Below are 18523 nucleotides of genomic sequence, written 5' to 3' on the forward strand. Positions count from 1 at the left end.
GGTGCGGCATAGAGGAGTTAGGCAGCTCACTGGGCGCAATATGGGATATAAGCCTGAAAGGGCTTGGTCTCCTGCTCAGCTGTCCTTGGGTGATTTTTCAAAAGAGAAGCAGGTTAGTGGTCCTCCCTGAAGTAACCATTTTCACTTTCTATGACTTTGCCCTGATTCACAAGACTAATTTTCCTTGTCAGCAGTTTTTTTTTCTGGGTTCAAAGGAATGGCGGAAGGAACGGGGTTCTGTGCCAGAGCCGGGGTCAGGGAGGGGTGGGCTACGTACTCCAATGTTGGCAATGGGTCCTCCTGAAAATAGGGGTCCTGCAGCGCCTGCTCGGATGTGATCCTCTTGGTTGGGTCCATGGTGAGCAGTTTTTGGAGCTACAGGAACAGAGAACACATTGATGGCACGTGAAAAGCTTATTTAACAGGCAACCAGTTGACTTCAGGCAAGGGATTGACAAGAATGAGCTGATGTGGTGGAGATCCGAAACCCAAATGGTACTTTACATGATATGCATTGTCCACTGTCTGCATGCTACGATAAACACTGCTCGCACCAACACAAACCCACGCTTTAAAACTGCTCCCCCACCCCCGGATTTTTGAAGTACCCCAATATTAATGTCTGACAGGGTTAACATTTTGTGTAGCCTACTGCATAATTGGTACACACATACCGAAACTTCAAAAAGTTGACGGAAATGGAATAAAAGGCAGGTTAATTGCGTGCAAAAAAAAAAAAAAAAAAAAAACCTGAAACTCATGCACTGTTTCCTCATAATAAGCATTTTCTGTGAACTTTAAATTTATTTGAAATTGGCAGAAATGATCAGCACTGAATCTCTTTTCAGACTTTTTTTTTCCCCCTGTAATAAATCATTGGGGAAGAAAAAGCCACAAGAACTAAGGTCACAAGTTCAAATGTGATATCACAACAGGAAGATGATTTTGCCCCAGCATCTCAAGTACATGAGGCGTGGCAGGACAAGGGGCAGTGCGTGAGGGGGGCACCCACCAACAGGAAGACTTTGCTGTCTGGCTTGACCTTGTGTTTCTCCATGTACTTGATGAGGCTGCTGTTGGCGTACCTGTAAGAACACAGACAAGACCACGTCACTGCCAACCCCTCAATACGATTTATATTTGTTCATGGAAAGCCTTGAGATTAGCATTCTGATAAGGTTATATGTTTAAGCCTTTGTTTTGTTCTGGTTACAAAGGAAAACATTACCAAATACTGGCAAATGTGCATAGCAACAGGAGTCAGAGGGGCTCATATTGCTATCATTTCTTTGGAAAATAATTTGCATTAAAAAAACAACTCGAAGGGATGCTTTTGTGCATGTCTATCAGGATAAGAATGTTCTCAGCAGCAATTTTCTAACAGTAGTAAACTGGAAACAGATCTACCAGCTGAGAAATCAGTAACCCACAGTGAATTCTCAACATTGAATGCTAGGGTTAAAAATCAACGCATGTGGGGGCCAGCGTTGTGGCACAGCAAGCAAAGCTGTCACGCATGACGTCAGTATCCCTTATGGGCGCTGAGGAGTGTCCCAGATGCTCTACTGCTGGTCCTGCTCCCTGTTAATGGCCTCAAAAAAAAACCTGTGGAAGATGGCCCAAGTTTCTGCACCCTTGCCAACCACTTGGGAGACACAGATAATCTCCTGGCTTCAGTATAGCTCAGCCCTGGTTGTTGTGGCTACCTAGAAATGAACCAGTAGATGGAAGGTCTTTATGTCTCTCTCCCCTCCTCTCTTTATAACTGTGACTTTTAAATAAGTACATCTCAAACATAAAAAAAAAAAAAAACGAATACAGAAGGCTAAGAGGGGAAGAAACGCAAGTTGTAGAAGGAAACACTTAGCATGATACCACTCACACTAAGTGCCAAAACATAGAATATTTACAGATATGCACATGTGGAATAAAACTGCAATGGAAAAGGTGGGAGGATAAACACAAATCAGGAAACTCAGAGCCTGTCCTCTGGGAGGAAGGGTACACAAACCACTTAGTAATCTTAGTAAATATAAGCATACTATTTGTTAGGGTGAAAGATAAGGTTATGGGAACCTATTTATTATTCCAAGTATACTACATGTCATACTTCCATCATATGTATTCCTTTCTGTTAATTTGAAAGGTCTAAAACCAATAATACTTTTATAGTAACAAAAAAAATTTACAGAATGTAGGTGCTTAGCATGGTAGCATAGCAAGCCAATCCTCTGGATGTAGTGTTGGCACTCCACATGAGCACCGGTTTGAGTCCTGACTGCTCAACTTCCAATCTAGCTCTCTGTTAGTGGCTTGAGAAAGCATCGGAGGATGGTCCAAGGAAGGCTTTGGGCCCTTGCACCCAGGTGAGAAATCCAGAAGAAGCTTCTGACCTCCAGCTCTGAACCAGCATAGCTCTGACCACTGGCTCTCTGAGCCAGTTGGAGAGTGAACTAATCAATGAATATCTCTGTCTTCCTCTACCCTCTAACTCAAGTAAAATAAATAAACCTTTTAAAAATTATAGCATATAGAAAAACATAAAGAAAATGAGTACACTCACTCATCCATTCAGTGGCAATCACTGTGAAAGTTTTGCGAACGTCCCTTGGCTGGTATTTTTTTTACACAGTCACATATATGACACAAACAATTGGATTCTGTGTGTTTTTAAAACTGCAGTCCTATCATTACGGGCATAACTCTTTCTTCTAGTACTGTTTCATCAACATTTTCCCTGAGTGGTATATGCACCTCCTAGTGTGGATACAGTTTGTTCTCTAGCCCTGAAATGTATGTCTCTGCAGGGAAATCTGGAGATATACAGTACTGAATATATACTGAGCCGCAGGCGGCAATCACAGACTTATTCTGGATCCTGACCTGGTCACCTGCCGGTCATGTCACCCTAGACAAATTAGTTAACCTCTATGATAGCCTTTAGTTCCTTATTTGAAAGCAGAGATTATGACTACCCTATGGATTAACTTAACACCATACTGGCACACAGTCACTTGTTTCTATAGGACAAATTCCCAGGATGACCAGGTCAGGGGACACATTTCAACTCCTTTATAGAATCTCACTACACAAAGAAGGCATTCATGGTTAGCTCAATCACCTCACCAGAAATGCAGAACTTCAGGTTACACCTTCAGATCCTGACTCAGAACTTACATTTTCATAAACAACTATATTTATTTTAGAGTTTATTTAAACGGTATAGATAGAGCACCCCCTGACCCAAACACACACAAACACACAATTTTTCAGCTGCTAGTTCACTCCCCAGATGCTCATAAACACCCAGAGATGGAGAAGTCTGAAGGCAGGAATGGGGAGAAAGAACCTAGGTATTCGGGCCATCATCTGCCGCCTCCCGGGACACAGCAGCAGCAAGCTGGAACAGGATACAGGCAGGACTTGAACCTAGACACTCTGATATGTGATGCCAAGTGCAATGCTGCAGCAAATGCCAGCCCCAGAATCCACATTATTTAACAAGGAGTCAGGGACATACACTCACCAAGTCTAAGGAAGCTCTCATGTTCACTAGTGGCATACAAACACGAATGTCCATACAATCATACTCTTGCCAGCTAACCAAAAAATCTGTCCCATTTTTTCTGGGCAAGGTAGCCACAGGGTTTGACAAAGTTTATATATAAATGAAGTCTTTCCACATGCCTTTGGTCTTATTTTGTTTGTTTAAATTTATGTATTTGAAAGGCAGAGACTAAGACAAAGGGAGGGAGAGAAAGAGAGAGAGAGAGAAGAGAGAGATTCTATCTCCTGGTTCACTTCTCAAATGCTCAAAACACCCAGGCTAGGTGAGGCCAAAGGCAGGAGCCAGGAATGCTAGGTCTTCCATGCCGACGGCAGGAATTCCAGTACTTAGGCATCATTCACTGCTGAGAGCCAGAATGCCTGGCATTTTAGGAGTTCTCCTCTTCCAGGTTTGCTACAATGCAGGAGCTGAACAGTTCTCCAAATAATTCACTCTCTATATTTTGTAAACATTTTCTCAGTCCGTACTTATTTGAACATTCAATTTATAAAGTCAACTTAATGATGCTTTTAAATTTTATTTTCACATTGCAAATTAGCTAATTAGAGGTGATTCTTGAGAAAGACTATAGAAATTTCTATTGTTATTCATCCCAATTGCTTTTTCTTTTTTTTTTTTTTTTTGAGGTTTATTTACTTATTTGAAAGGCAGAGTTATAGAAAGAGAAGGAGAGAGAGGGGTAAGAGGACAGAGTAAGTGAGACAGACAGACAGACAGACAGACTTACTTGGGACTGGTGTTATCCCATACCAAATAAAGCTGTTGCCTGTGACCCCAGTATGCTGTAGGGTGCCAGTTCAAGCCCCAGCTACTCCACTTCCTATCCAGCTTCCAGCTAATGAACCTGGGAAAACCAGCAGAGAACGGCCCAAGTGCTCAGGCCCCAGTGAAGCTCGGGCTTCAGCCTGGCCCGATCATGGCTGTCGTATATATTTGTAGAATAAAATCAACAGACAGAAGAATAAAATCAACAAACAGAAGATCTCTCTCCCTCTCTCAAATAAAAACAAATCTTGAAAGAGAGAAGACAGAGACAGAGAGACAGAGAGAGAGAGAGAAATAACTTCCACCCATGGTTCACTCCCAAAATGGCTGCAACTGAAACTAGGAGCCAAGAACTCCAACTGGGTCCCAAGTGTAGGTGCAGGGGTCTACTATTTGGGCCATGTTCTGTTGCTTTCCCCAAGTGTATTAGGAGGGAGCTGGATCAGAAGTAGAACAGCCACAACATGAACTGGCATCCACAGAAGATGACAGTATTCAAGGCAGTGGGGCTTGATCTATGGCACCACAACCCCTCCCCCTTCACTGCCGCAGGCAGAGGGACAAGGAGCCTGATAGGGAAAGGCATTTTGAAGAACATGCTTTTTGTTTGTTTGTTTTTCTTTAATCAAAACAAGTTTGATAAAAACAATTCCCCTTTTTGTCATTTGAAAAACACCTGTTGGAATATTTTTCTTCACATATTGTACTTGACTGGTCTTAGGTACTATGGCAGATTTAGCTAACTTTCAGTGAACCCTCTGTGGTCTATGTCTTAGCAGCTTGCTTCTGTGTGGGTAGACCTGTGTTTGCTTAAGAAGGATGGCCTTTTACCTTTGGACTTTTCTTACTACCTTCCTAACTAAATTGCATTTTATTTTGGTTACTGCAAACACCATTGTTTTGCACGTAAAAGCTCTCATTTGGTCTCTAAATATTAAGTTAAATGTCAAGTGTCTTCATTCACTTTTTAAAATATTATTACAATGTTTCCTGTTGACTGAACCATTTTCCTTCAGTATCTGAGATAAGTAATTAATGAGCATCACACATGATGGTGGAGTAAGGGGTGTATATACCTCAAATCTAGAAGGTTGAGGGGAGATAAGAGCTAGAGAGTGAGTAGAAAAAAAAAGGGAAGGCTGGTCCTGCTGCAGGAGCAGCAGTTGTAAAAATGCAGAGGGCAAAGAAAGCTCACGGCTTCCGAAGTCCCTGTGCACACGGTGAGTGCCTGGCACAGTGGTTAGGCCACCAGCTGGGAAGCCTGGCTTCAGTCTCCATGCAGCTTCCAATCCAGTTTCTGTTAATGAGCACCCTGGGAGGCAGCAGGAGATGCATACAGTACATGGGTTCCTGCCACCTACATGGGAAACTTGGACTGAGATCAGCCTGGCCCAGCCCTGTGACAGGGCTATTGCAGGCATTTGGAAAGGGAATCTAGTAGATGGAAGATCAATCAGTGCTGTTTTCAAAGGTGGACAGGGGCAAAGTTCCCTACCAGGGACAGTGACAGTGCGGGGACAGCAGGGGATTGTTGCCAGTCTTGACTTTGTAATACTAGTCTGTGTGTGTTCACATGATCCATCCTGTCCTGACACTTCCCTGGCAAGTCTGTGCAGGAGACGCCCCTCTTGCACCGGAGCTACCACCTTCCCTCTTATCTCTCTCCCAAGTCATGTGCTCCACTTTCTGGTTTCCCAGGTCACCACCACTTCATCTTTTACTCAAAGACACAAAAGATGTGGCCTTAAACTGAGGTTGTTATCAGGCTAAAAGCAAAATAGGCACTGGAATGACTCTCAAATTCTCAAAACTTGTTAACTACTACAACCTGAACCTGGCAATTGTATTAACCACCTGGCATCTTGAAATCACAGGCATAACTAACACTAAGTTTCTGGTTTAAAAGACATCTATATCTTCTTTTAAAAATTTTATTTGCTTGAGATCCTGCTTGTTAATGGTTCTTTCCACAGATGTCCATGACACTCAAGGCTTGGCAAGGCCAAAGATCTGTCCAAGTCTCCCGTGTGGGTGGCAGGGATCCACCTACTTGAGCCACTGCCCATTGTCTCTCTGCAGAAAGCTGCAGTCAGAAGCCAGGGACAGCCACTGAACAGATACTTGGATGTGAATGATAACCAGTGTTCTTCAAATGTCCACCTCTACATTTCATCTGTAAAAAGATTGAAATGTTCCCAGGGAAATTACTGCCTAAAACTCATACCTGCCATGGTTGGTTTGTATCCCTTCCAAAAACCAGTGTGAAACTTAACCACCAATGTAACCATACTAGGAGACAATCAAGTCACAGGGGCTCCGCCCTCCAGCCTGCATACAACGTCCACCCCTTTGCCTGTCTATCTGTTCTGTGTGAGAAGAAGGTGGCAACTCGGAAGCAGACAGCAGCCCTCACCACACACTGAATCTGTTGGTGCTTTGATCTGGGGTTTCCCAGCCTCTGGAACTGTGAGAAGAATGTTTAGATGTTTCTGAATTACCCTAGCGAAATTTCTACAGTAGCACATAGAGATTCAGACAATATAGAATTACTTACGTTGTTCTTCTAAAGTCCTTTTGAAGTGTAGGGTATTCTGGCATCTTCCTAATATCTTCCCAGTCTTTATCTTCCCAAAAAGATATTGAATATTGTTATAGAAAACTAGTTGTTTTAGTTTTAAAATGCACTTAAAATGTTTTCAAAATAGGACCCGAAATGGGATTTTGAAAAGTAAGTTACCTGCTGGAAACCCCATGACACTGAATATTCGATCCAGCTGATCATGATGAAAGGGATTGCTTGTTTTTATATCTTCCTGGCGACAGTGAAAAATGGGCTCTGAAGTCAACAATTCCGCAAATATGCAGCCTATTGCCCAGATGTCTACAAAGGAAGAGAAACAAATTTTTATACACATTTCTGCTCTACTTCCAATCCAGCTCCCTGTTAATGGCCTTGGAAAGCAGCAGAGAATGTTTCGAGCCTTTGGGTCCCTGCACCCATGTGGGAGACTGGGAAGAAGCTCCTGGCTCCCAGCTTTAATCAGCTCACCACTATCCATTGTGGCCACTTGGGAAGTAAACTGGCAGATAGAAGATTTCTTCCCATCTAACTCACCCTTTCAACCAAATAAATATCTCTTTAAGTGAATATGTATCATCTTCTATATGACTGCAGTGATTCTATTTCAAGTTCAAAGATCACTGATTTAGGGATTAATGTTTTTCTCTCTCTTAACTTGTCGTCTAGCTCCTACTCAGAGTGGATAATTGAGGCTTGATTAAAATAAAAAATTGGTGAGTATGCTTTTAAAGTATAACATGGTAACTCTCATTTGGTGAGCAGGTTAGTTGCAAGTTGGGTAAAATTCAAATGCAGTGCTCCTTCCCCAAAGGAAATGAGACATGGTTGGCTTTTAAATCCATGCCTAATCAGCATTACTTCAAAAAAAATCCCATCCATCTTCATTTAGCAGCAGAGAAATTGATCAAAAATATTCATTAAAGTGTTCACACAACAGAAACAGTTACAGAGTATATGTTAGAAAAGGGCCTTGGAGGGTCAGACAGACTTTGGGGACAGTCATTCCATTTAGCATAAAGGTTGGGCCAAATATGCCTTTTCTTCATGGAAACAGCCCTCCTGGTCACAGGCTAGTGGCCAGTGACATTCCATGGTATATAGATTTATTTTTTCTTAATTTAGTTTTACTTTAACTTTTCACAAGTCACTATTTGAGAAACAGAAAGAGAGACAACAAACAAACATATTGAATCTTCTGGTTCATTCCCCAAATGCCCACAACAGCTGGGGCTAGTCTTGGCTAAAGCTGGCAACTAGGAACACAGCTCAGGTCCCCATGTGGGTGCAGGAGCATGTGGGAACCCAATTACTTGAGCCGTCACTGTCGCCTCTCAGGGTCTGGATTAACAGGAATGCTGGAGTCAGGAGCCAGAGGTAGGAATGGAACCCAAGTCCCTTAAGAGGGGAGGCAGCCTTGTGAACTTTGGCACTAGATGCCCACTCCCCATCATATGGATCCCACTGTGATGCAGCTTCTCCTCCTTGTCCTCATGCCTTGAGTCCCCCACTTCCTAACCTGTTCGCTCCCCATCAGCATTCCAACAACACCCTAAGCCTTTGCTGCTTTCTTAGACCACCTCACAGATGACTGGTCACAGTTCCGAGTCAGGATGCCCAAGTAAACAGAAGAAGCCAAATGACAATTCTAAAAGTCTCAATAACACCCCACTCCACCATAAGTTCACTTGTTGGGGTGTCCACATGGGCAGGCTGATAAGAGTTCCTCTCTTAGGTGCCTCCCTTTTGCACCCTTCACTGGGAGCTGTCCCTGGTCACACTGCTCCATTGCTAGGGGTTCAACTGCCTCAATGAAGGTCTGATGTCACTGGCACATTCCTCAACCGCCCAACACATACTGGTTTTTCACACAGTCTGGAGACCACCAGTGCTTTTTCACCCATCTAACAAAGCCATTCAGCAGCGTTAATGAAATATTTACAACAATGTAGCACTGTGCTGGAAACTCAGACCCTGGGAAAAACACAAAAGTTCCAGAGAAATCAGATCTCCTCATGCCTGAGGGCTTTATTCTATTTTTTTGTTTCCTTTTTCAATCCAAGAAAAGACTGCTCATCTTTCCAAATGTGATTCCATTGTGGTTCTATGGATACCATCTCATTTTTCCTAAGTTCATTCAAGAGAGAAAGAAAGAAAGAGATCCAGGGCCCGGCACTGTGGCCTAGCAGCTAAAATCCTTGCCTTGAACATGCCAGGATCCCATATGGGTGCTGCCTAGTTCAGGCAGCTCCACTTCCCATCCAGCTCCCTGCTTGTGGCCTGGGAAAGCAGTCAAGTGTTGCCAGCCGTATCTGTATGCACTGGCCACATGCCGTACCCAAAATGGCGCCGGCCAGAGAAGCCACATCTTGGTGTTTGGTGGAGAGTCACGTAGCTTTCGCAGTACTGCGCATGCGCATGCGCAGTGAGCTGCGGCGCGGCAGGCACGTAAACACTGGGACTGACGAATCCAGTCGCCCAGAACCCTGCGTAATCATGACTCCGACCTATCATCGGCGGAGGCGGGGCCAGACAGCACATAAGAGCAGAAAGCCTGCCGGGGTCGGAGCGCCTCTTTCCTCCTCATGTTGCTGTGCACAATAAATTTTACCGCAGAAGGCTTCACTCGCGTCTGCGTCTTATTGCTGGGCGGTAAGACACGTGGGCGCGACAGTCAAGGACAGCCCAAAGTCTTAGGACCCTGCACCTGCATGGGAGACCCAGAGGAGGTTCCTGGCTCCTGGCTTTGGAGCCAAGCAGCACCAGCCACTGAAGTCACTTGGGCAGTAAATCATCGGACGGAAGATCTTCCTCTCTGTCTCTCCTCCTCTCTTTTTATCTGACTTTGTAATGAAAATAAATAAAATCTTTTAGAAAAAGAAAAAGAGATCCAGATATATCTTCCAACAGCTAGTTCACTTTCTAAATGCCTGAAATAGCCTTGGGAGAACCGGCTCGAAGGCGCGCTTGGGTCATCATCTGATGTGGTCTCCCAGGATCCAGTAGTAGGAAGCTGGTTGAGAAACAGAGTAGTTGGGACTGAAACCAATAGTGCCTCCCAAAGAGCAGCTTCACCCACTGCACCACAATACCAGCTCTGTGCTTGTCTCTTTTTAGTTTTAACTTTACACTGTCGGAGTTTTTACTAAATATAACCAACAAAGGTGGCAAAAGGCAGTAAAAATTATTATTTGCCGAGAAACAGTAAATAAAATATTCAACACAAAGAAAAATGAAAGAAATATGTTTGGGAAACTCATGCACCTTAGAGAACTAGCCCCATTTCTGCTGACTAGCACATACTTGTCCCTCGCTTCTTTCTGTTCCCTTTAGAGAAGCCCGAGGCTGGCACAGTGTCTCACATGGACTCCCTTGCCTATAGTAGAACCGCAGACCTGTTCTGCAGCTGACTTTCCATCCAAGGTGCCTACGACAGGCTGACCCAGTCCCTTCACCAGAAAGATGGTGGCATGCTGAGCACAGCTGAGTTACCCAGACTCTGTCTGCTTCCTACCCTGATGGAAAGACTGCTCCTCTGACAGCTGCGATGACGTGAAAGATCAGTCCTACTGCTTCTTTGTTTCTTGCTTGGGTAAGGATGTGACTAACCTTTTCCCAAACGGAAAAGCGTGTTCTCCAATACCATACTACTCTCTCTCTCTCTTATTTATTTGTTTGTTTGTACTGGAAAGGCAGATATATAGAGAGAAGGAGAGACAGAGAGCAAGATCTTCCATCTGCTGATTCACTCCCCAAGTGGCTGCAATGACCAGAGCTTAACTGGTCCAAAGCCAGGAGCCAGAGACTTTTTCCAGGTCTCCCATACGGGTGCAATATCCCCCAAGGCCTTGAGCCATCCTCTATTGCTCTCCCAGATCACAAGCAGGGAGCTGGATGGGAAGTGGAGCAGCCGGAACATGAACCAGTGCTCATGTGGGATCCCAGCACATGTAAGATGAAGGCCTTAACCACTAGGCTACTGTGGTGGGCCCAACACTACTCTTATTTTTCTGCTTTTTCTTTTTAATGAGAGAAAACTCTAAATCTCTCTCCAACTTTTCTAATCAATCTGTAGATAAACAAAAGAAAGGGATTTGAATGTTATTGTTTCCACAGCAATTTAACAGGATCAAATGCCTCTATTCTGTGCAAGGAAAAATACTTTTTTTTCTTTCCAAGGAGCTTCATTATTGTACCACATGCTATTTATGACCCTTCAATGCCAAGAGAGTACATCAATTCAGATGAACTTACCAATGGCTTTTGTGTAATGCCTTGCACCAAGCAAAAGCTCTGGAGCGCGATACCAAAATGTCACAACCACGGGGTCCAAATCTGCTAGCGGCTTCAGTGGAGAATTGAATAATCTTGCAAAACCCATATCAGCTGAAAAATATAATACATGAATATGAAACTCGGTTTGACATGCAACTGGTCCCATGCAAGGTGGACAATGGTCACTGACCTTATAACACAGTCCTTTTTCTGCTAACCAGAGCTCCACACTAGGCACTGGATCTAAATTACCTCATTCACTTTTAGTATCCCTAATCTGTGGTAGATACTACTGTTGTGCCCATTTTATTTTGAACTTTTAAATGGTCTTCCTCATATATTTTTATTTATTGGAAAGGCAGACACATGCACACACTCAGGAAAAGAGAAAGACAAAGATGCATCTTATCTACGCCCCAATGCCTGCAGCAGCCAGGTCTGAGCTGGGCCGAAGCCAAGGGCCAGGATGCTGATCCAGGTTTTCCATGTGGGTGGTAGGGACTCAAGTACTTGGGGTTTGATCTGCTGCTTCCTAAGGTACGCATTAGCAGGATGCTAGAATCAGCAAACAGGTTTCTTGTGCCCAGACACTCTAACATGGGATGAGAACGTTGTCTTAACTGCTGTAGTGAATGTATGTTCCTGGTTTTCCTGCTGTGCTGATGAAGAAATTGAGGCTTAAAGAAATCCTGACTTATCTAAGATCAAAGAGGTAGTAAGGAGAGAATGAGAATTAGAACCCAGTTCTGACTTCAGATTTCTTGGGTCTTAGACACTTGGAATTACATTTTTAAATGTTTATAAAATCTAACCTGGTCCAAAAGTCTTTCTCCATTAATTATGACTTCTGTATGCCTATGCACCTGAACCTTGACTCCACCTTACAGTTCCTACAAATGATGAAGTATTTGTATACAAAGTGACATGAGATCAGTGACTGACCTTGGCTAAGATGGGAGCGCCAACATCATGGAATGAGGCCTTTTCCCTCCCAAAGACAGGCAGTTATTGAATGAATAATAACCAGATACATGTTTATAAGAACGCAAGGGCGCATAAAAGATAATTTGTTATAATCCAGCACTTAACCAAGGTCTAAACCAACACTAACCTATTTAAATGTTAAGGCTACACAAAAACAGTCAAAAGAATATCTATCACTATAGTATGGTCTTAGACATTAATTTTCTTGATATTTTACAAACTACCTTGTATCTATAAAACATGTTACAGTTTACAAATGCCACTCACATAAATCATGTATCACTGCATTTGATCCTCATCTGATAAGCTGCTGCTCTGGTTTTCTGCATCCCACACAGCAGTGTTGGTGTGAGTCCTGCCTACGCTGCCTCTCCTCCAGTTCACTGCTGAAGAGCCTGGAAAGTAGCAGAAGATGGCTCAAGTCCACGTGGGAGAGCCAGATGGAAGTCTTGGCTCCTGGCTGCAGCTTGGCCTTACCACAATTGTGGTGGCCATTTGGGGAGTGAACAAGAGTATGGAAAAACACACAAATTCTGGTATCTGTGTGTATATATCACTCTACCTTTAAAATCAATAAATCTTTTAAAAAATATATGTAAATATTTTGCTCCCTCTTTTGAGATGAAGAGTCTTAACCCCAGGATAACCAAATAAACACCAAAGCGGTTAATGATGACTTGTGCTCACAGGGACAGGAAGTACAGATGCCAGTAACCAAACCAAAGTTGGGTTACAATTTAGGAGCTATGTTCTTCTTTTTAAAGAGTTTTAAAATTTTTATCGGAAAGGTAGAGTTACAGAGAGGAAGAGAGGAGAGACAGAGAAATATCTTCTGTCTGCTGTTTCACTTCCCAGATGGCTGCAATAGCCAGGGCTGAACTTCCAAAGCTGGGTGACGAGGAACTTCTTCCAAGTCTCCCACACAGGTGCAGGGACCCAAGGATTTGAGCCAGCCTCTGCTGCTTTCCACTGGCAGGAACCTACATCAGAAGTGAAGCAGCTGGAGCTCAAACTGGCACCCAAATGGGAAGCCAGCACTGCAGTAAGCTACATTCTTAATCATTGATCTGACATCCAATGAATTAAGCATATGATTAATTATAAGTCATAAAGTCATAAGAATGATAAACCTCTATAATTTGAAATATATAAAATACACAGTAGGTACTGATTGTATAAAGGGGCCCCAAAGCACTATAAAATGCAAAAGCACTCCTAAGTTTTCACTTAATCTGAAACTAATATGCTATTATTTACATAAAGTAAAATTTTTGGTTTATAATGATTTGGTTTAAGTAATGTACAAGACTTTCTGAAAATGTTTTGGAGTATCTCAGTCTGAAAAAAATCAAAGCTATCCAAAGACGTCTGTGTGCTGATGCCTACTTTTTTAAACTAAACCTTCCCATGACAAATAAAATTATTCAAAATCACCTTATAATAGCATATCTACCTACTGTTCTATAATGTTACATGATATTTAAAATATTATTTTGTACATTTATTAGGTGTTGATTGCAAAGTATGAATAAAATACAAATGACCAGGTATGTTGAATTTAAGTGAAGAGTCAGATACTGACTGTGGAGGGCAATATACAATGGGGTGTCGTCCTAGCCACTGCAAACCACTTTGCAGGAAAGGCTAATGCCAGTAGTTCTCCCCTATTCCCTACCTCTTTAGTTTTAGCTAACTTTCACCTTTTTTTGTTTTAAATTTTTATTGAAAAGGCAGATATACAGAGAAGGAGAGACAGAAAGGAAGATCTTCCATCCACTGATTCACTCCTCAGGTGGCCACAGCAGCCAGAGCTGAGCCAATCCAAAGCCAGGAGCCTGAAGCTTCTTCCAGGTCTCCCATGCAGGTGCAGGGTCCCAAAGCTCTGGGCCATCCTTGGCTGCTTTCTCAGGTCATAAGCAGGGAGTTGGATGGGAAGTGGGGTGGCCAGGACATGAACTGTTGCCCAAATGGGATCCTGCAACATGCAAGGTGAGGATTTCAGCCACTAGGCTATCGCGCCGAGCCCTAACCCTCATCTTTTCAACATCAGATGGAGTAAAGGCCAGAAAGAAACAACGAATATTCTTTAAAAACAGTTTCTGTGTATTGCATAACTTTAAAGAGCCTCCAATAACTATTTTTTATTTCGTTTTATGACACAGTTTCATAGGCTTTGGGATTCCCCCAACTCAAATAATTATTAACGTAGAGAAAAGGTAACTAACCTAAGTATTCTGACCACTTTGCTTTCATAACATTAGATATGGGTGAAACTGGTGGTAAGTAGGGGAATCCTGGTATAATGGCAGAAACAAGTGACAGAAAGGCAACCACACCACCAGGATGCACACACAAGATGTACAGAGCAGACAAAAGGAACAAAGGGGAAGCTGTGTGAGAGTCCACCAGGCTGCTCGTGGTGTGCCCAGGCCCTTGTGGGGAACACCTGCATGTCCGGTGTGATCTGGGATGATGTCTGCTATACAGTTACAAAAGTGAACTAATCTGAAAGTTGAAGCCTGGAGCTTAAAGGGTAAATCATTCTGAACAAATCAAGCATTTTACGAAAGGCCTGGGAAGGGAAAGGCTCATGGTTTCCCATTCAGCTACGCTTTTCTTCCAAACCCAAACAAAACTGTATTAAACTGGTAAGCACAGACTACTAACTTTCAAAAAGCAGTGCAACACCAAAACCAAAATCTAAAAGAACGAAACCAACTGGCTGTTCTCTAGACTTTAACTGTTTCCCATTACTTACTTTCGCTATCTTGGCTTGATCCCTAATCTGGGGGCAGAAATACCATTCTAAAACTCCTAACCGGGATGTAACTACCTGGTCCAGTCGGTGTGCAGATTCCTCTGTGGTGACAGAGTTAGGAGAGGACATTAGACATGGGTGGCTGGGACAGAGGTAACAGGAGCAACAGTGCAAACAAGAAGAGGACAGTGAATTAGCCTGGAGACAAGTGGGTAGAGGCTGCCAGCAGGTTAGGCAAACAAACAAACGCTTCAGCTTGGGTAACAGAATGGCACCTGATGTCCAGATTTTAGACTCATTCCTTAAGAGGATACAAGATTTTGAGGCTACAACTTATCCATCCTCTATACTAACTGCAGAAGGAGGCCCAGCCCAGTGCTTAGGCTTTCCTGAAGCAATGGAGTAAGAGGCAGAAGTGAACAAAACACAAGCTGCCTCAGTGGAGGGTGGAAAGTCAAAATTGCATGACACCATATAGAAAAGGGGAGGAGACTGCCTCAGGGCCAGAACAAATGGTTAAGGTGACCAGTGCCTAATACAGGCCCCTAGGTCACAGGTCACAGGTCACCAGTGGCCGTTTAGGGAAGAGTTTTAATAGAGTGATGGAATTTGAGGCCAGATTACAGAACAAATTTGGCTAAGTGGAACCAAAGGGTGAATATCTTGTATTTCAGAGGTAGAGAAACAAGAAAGGGAAAAGCAGAGCAAATGCTAAGGACAGATGGGTGTAGGGGTTATTTTAAAACTGCAGAAGGCTGTCAACATTTAAAGATGCAAGGGAAAACAGCGATTCTGTAACACACTGAGCTGAAGTGTGATGGGGGTGGGAACCGGCTCTAGCAGACTGGATATAGGACAGGAAGGAGGATCCTTCTTCCCCAGAGGCTGTTGCACAGGTCCAGCTACGTTGATGAAACAGGAGGGCAGGAGTCTGAGGACTGAGAATGCAAGCACCACCTCTGAAAGGCTGAGCAAACTACAGCCGCTCCACACCCGGCTCTGCTTATCTGAGACAGCTCCCTTTTGAGGGTGGTTGTGTAAAACATCTCTCACTCTACAGTCCACTGTCTCTCACCGGGAGCGACCATCCTTTACCCTCCTTCCCACCTGTGTCTGGCAAAAACTGGGGACTCAGCTCATGTCTAAAACAGAGAATTAAAACAGCAAAAGAGACAGCAAGGCGTGGCGGAAAGGGCTGGGGAGGGAAGAGAGGAGCGCAGTTACTCAGACTTCATTAACATCAATAAATCTGCGAGTGAATCTGAATCTCAGCCAACTCCGAGTGCAAGTTTTAAGAAAGGGAAGTTAGTTCAGAGCAGCTGCCTCAGGAGCTGGGTTAGTGGAACGAATCAGAGAAAACAGAAAACCAAGCAGATGCAAAAGGGCAGCGTGAATTCACGGAAGGCTGGCTTAGCAGAATGTTGCAGCACCTCCAGCAAGGTCTATTTCAAAATGCAGAGAAAGCAGGCCGTGAAGCATGATGCGTGTAAACCCCTTCTAAAAAGCACTGACCATGCATTAAATGCAATTTTTGGTTTAAAAAAAAAACCAGAATACAGCATTCTTAGTTCCTTTTTGTTCCAGATATGTCCCAAGCATAAAGGTTGCTGCATTCTTAGCGAGCCTTCGAGGTTCCAAAGGAATGTGAGGACACAGACGAGATTCCTGCCAGAGCAAGTAAGAGAGGCTGCACGCACATACATTTATCTAGGGTGGATCTGCGAGTGCCTGGCACAGGAACCGCACAGTGGAAGATGGGTGGGGTGGGGGGGACCGGCAAGGGTATGTATGCAGCAGGTAAGGGTGGGAGTATGTTCAGGGAGAGAAAAAAAAATATGGCAAGACAGAAATAAAAATTAAGATTTGGGGATTATGCTCAGGGTGATGGTGCAAGACAGTGCTAGCAATCCAAACTCATGTGTGAAAATAGCTGTTTGTGTTGTTGTTGTGTTTGTTTGTTTTTCCCTGAGCTTGCTGATCTGTTAATCAGATCAGCTGATCTGCTGCCAGCTCTCCCAAGATCTTAACCATGGAAGAAACCCTATGCAGTGTATACCCTAGCTATCTACAGTTTCGACGTTTCTTCCAAAACTGCTATGAGGAAGTAGTTACATACTAGTTAGGCATGAAATACTACAAAAGCAACCCATGTTTGCCATCACTTTAGTTTCTTAGTTAATTATTTCAGGAATAATTACCTACCTATTTTGACTCTCCCCCTCTCAGGACCTTCTCCCATTACTAGGATATTTGCTGGTTTCTAGAAATAAAAATAGAGCACTCAAATTACTGTGTTTTATTCTTTTGATATGCTCTAAAAAGGAGCAACTTCTTATACAAAATGACCATTTATATATTTTCGTCAAAACTATAACCAAATATGAAGCATCCCTACAAAAAGCATAAAACATTAAGTTAATACTAATTTATAAAAAACATCCTTGCTATTAAAGCATACCTCACTTTCAAGATAACATAACAAATAATTGCAAAGTAATTGAAGCTATCATTTCTATTTATCAAGTAGAAAACAAACTAATAATAATTTTAAATCTTCACAAATAATTAACTGCTAACTGGCCACAGCAGAGTTTATGCAGTTAAAAATTTTTTATATGAAATTTCAACCTACAACTTCACTTAAGTAAATCAGATGGAATAGTTCTTGCTAAAAACCTTTAAACTGCTGAAGGAAAACACAATTAACATTCAACAGACTCTATGAAAATTTATAGTCAGCTATGGCACATGCAAAGGTGAAGAATTCTGAATCCAACTTTAAAATGTAGGAAAATCAAAACCAAGACTAACACAGAGACACACAAAGAAAAAATGTGGCTGCAAAGGGATCCTCAACTACAAAGACAGAGCAACAGAAACCGGGGAGACAGGCTTGCAGGTGGGGACAGTAAGCTTCCTTTGCAAGTTCTTTGGAGAGAAAATTTACATTTTTAACTTACTAGATTCAATTAATCAATGACTATTTTTAGTGTCTTTTAGGGCCTATTGGGAGGCCACATCTAGCATCAAGAGAAAAAAATGAAAGCATATGAAACCAAGTCCCTAGCCTCCAGGTGCTCACCTATTATCAGTAGAAACAATAACCACAGGCTTTGTACCAAGGTCTTAAGCTAGAGATCACTTCCAATGTCCTGATCTTTTTTTATTTTATTTTTATAAAGATTTATTTATTTTTTATTGGAAAGGCAGATATACAGAGAGAGGGAGAGACAGAGAGGAAGATCTTCTGTCCACTGATTCATTCCCCAAGTGGCCACAGCAGCTGGAGTTGAGCCATCCAAAGCTAGGAGCCAGGAGCCAGGAGCTTCTTCCAGGTCTCCCATGTGGGTGCAGGGTTCCAAGGCTTTGGGCTGTTCTTTACTGCTTTTCCAGGCCACAATCAGGGAGCTGGATGGGAAGCAGGGCTGCTGGGACATGAACTGGTGCTTATATGGGATCCCGGTACGTGCAAAGTGAGAAGTTTAGCTGCTAGGTTACCACACTGCGCCCTGTCCTAATCTTTTCAAAGGTGCAATGAAAACAGTTCAATGAACTACTAAGAAAGTAGTTCAAAGGATGAAGTGACTACGTAGAG

At 43.0% G+C, this 18523-nt stretch overlaps 1 protein-coding gene across 5 annotated transcripts in view; it reads right to left on the reverse strand.

The window, feature by feature from the left end:
• Nucleotides 1-18523, reverse strand: part of CDK19 (cyclin dependent kinase 19) — a 166284-nt gene that overhangs the window by 9983 nt on the left and 137778 nt on the right. For 2 of the 5 annotated variants that reach the window (XM_040983883.1, XM_040983885.1), the window contains exons 5-10: nt 17131-17188; nt 11166-11297; nt 7071-7214; nt 6888-6957; nt 1013-1085; nt 278-375 (exon numbers count right to left, since the gene is read on the reverse strand). In XM_040983883.1, coding sequence (XP_040839817.1) covers nt 278-375; nt 1013-1085; nt 6888-6957; nt 7071-7214; nt 11166-11297; nt 17131-17188 — 575 coding nt within the window. The remainder of the gene's footprint in view (nt 1-277; nt 376-1012; nt 1086-6887; nt 6958-7070; nt 7215-11165; nt 11298-17130; nt 17189-18523) is intronic. The other 3 variants (XM_040983886.1, XM_040983884.1, XM_040983888.1) reach the window with 2 other exon arrangements.

This window comes from Ochotona curzoniae, unplaced genomic scaffold, assembly GCF_017591425.1.
Source record: "Ochotona curzoniae isolate NIBS_2020 unplaced genomic scaffold, NIBS_Ocur_1.0 contig_3819, whole genome shotgun sequence".
Taxonomy (NCBI): Eukaryota; Metazoa; Chordata; class Mammalia; order Lagomorpha; family Ochotonidae; genus Ochotona; species Ochotona curzoniae.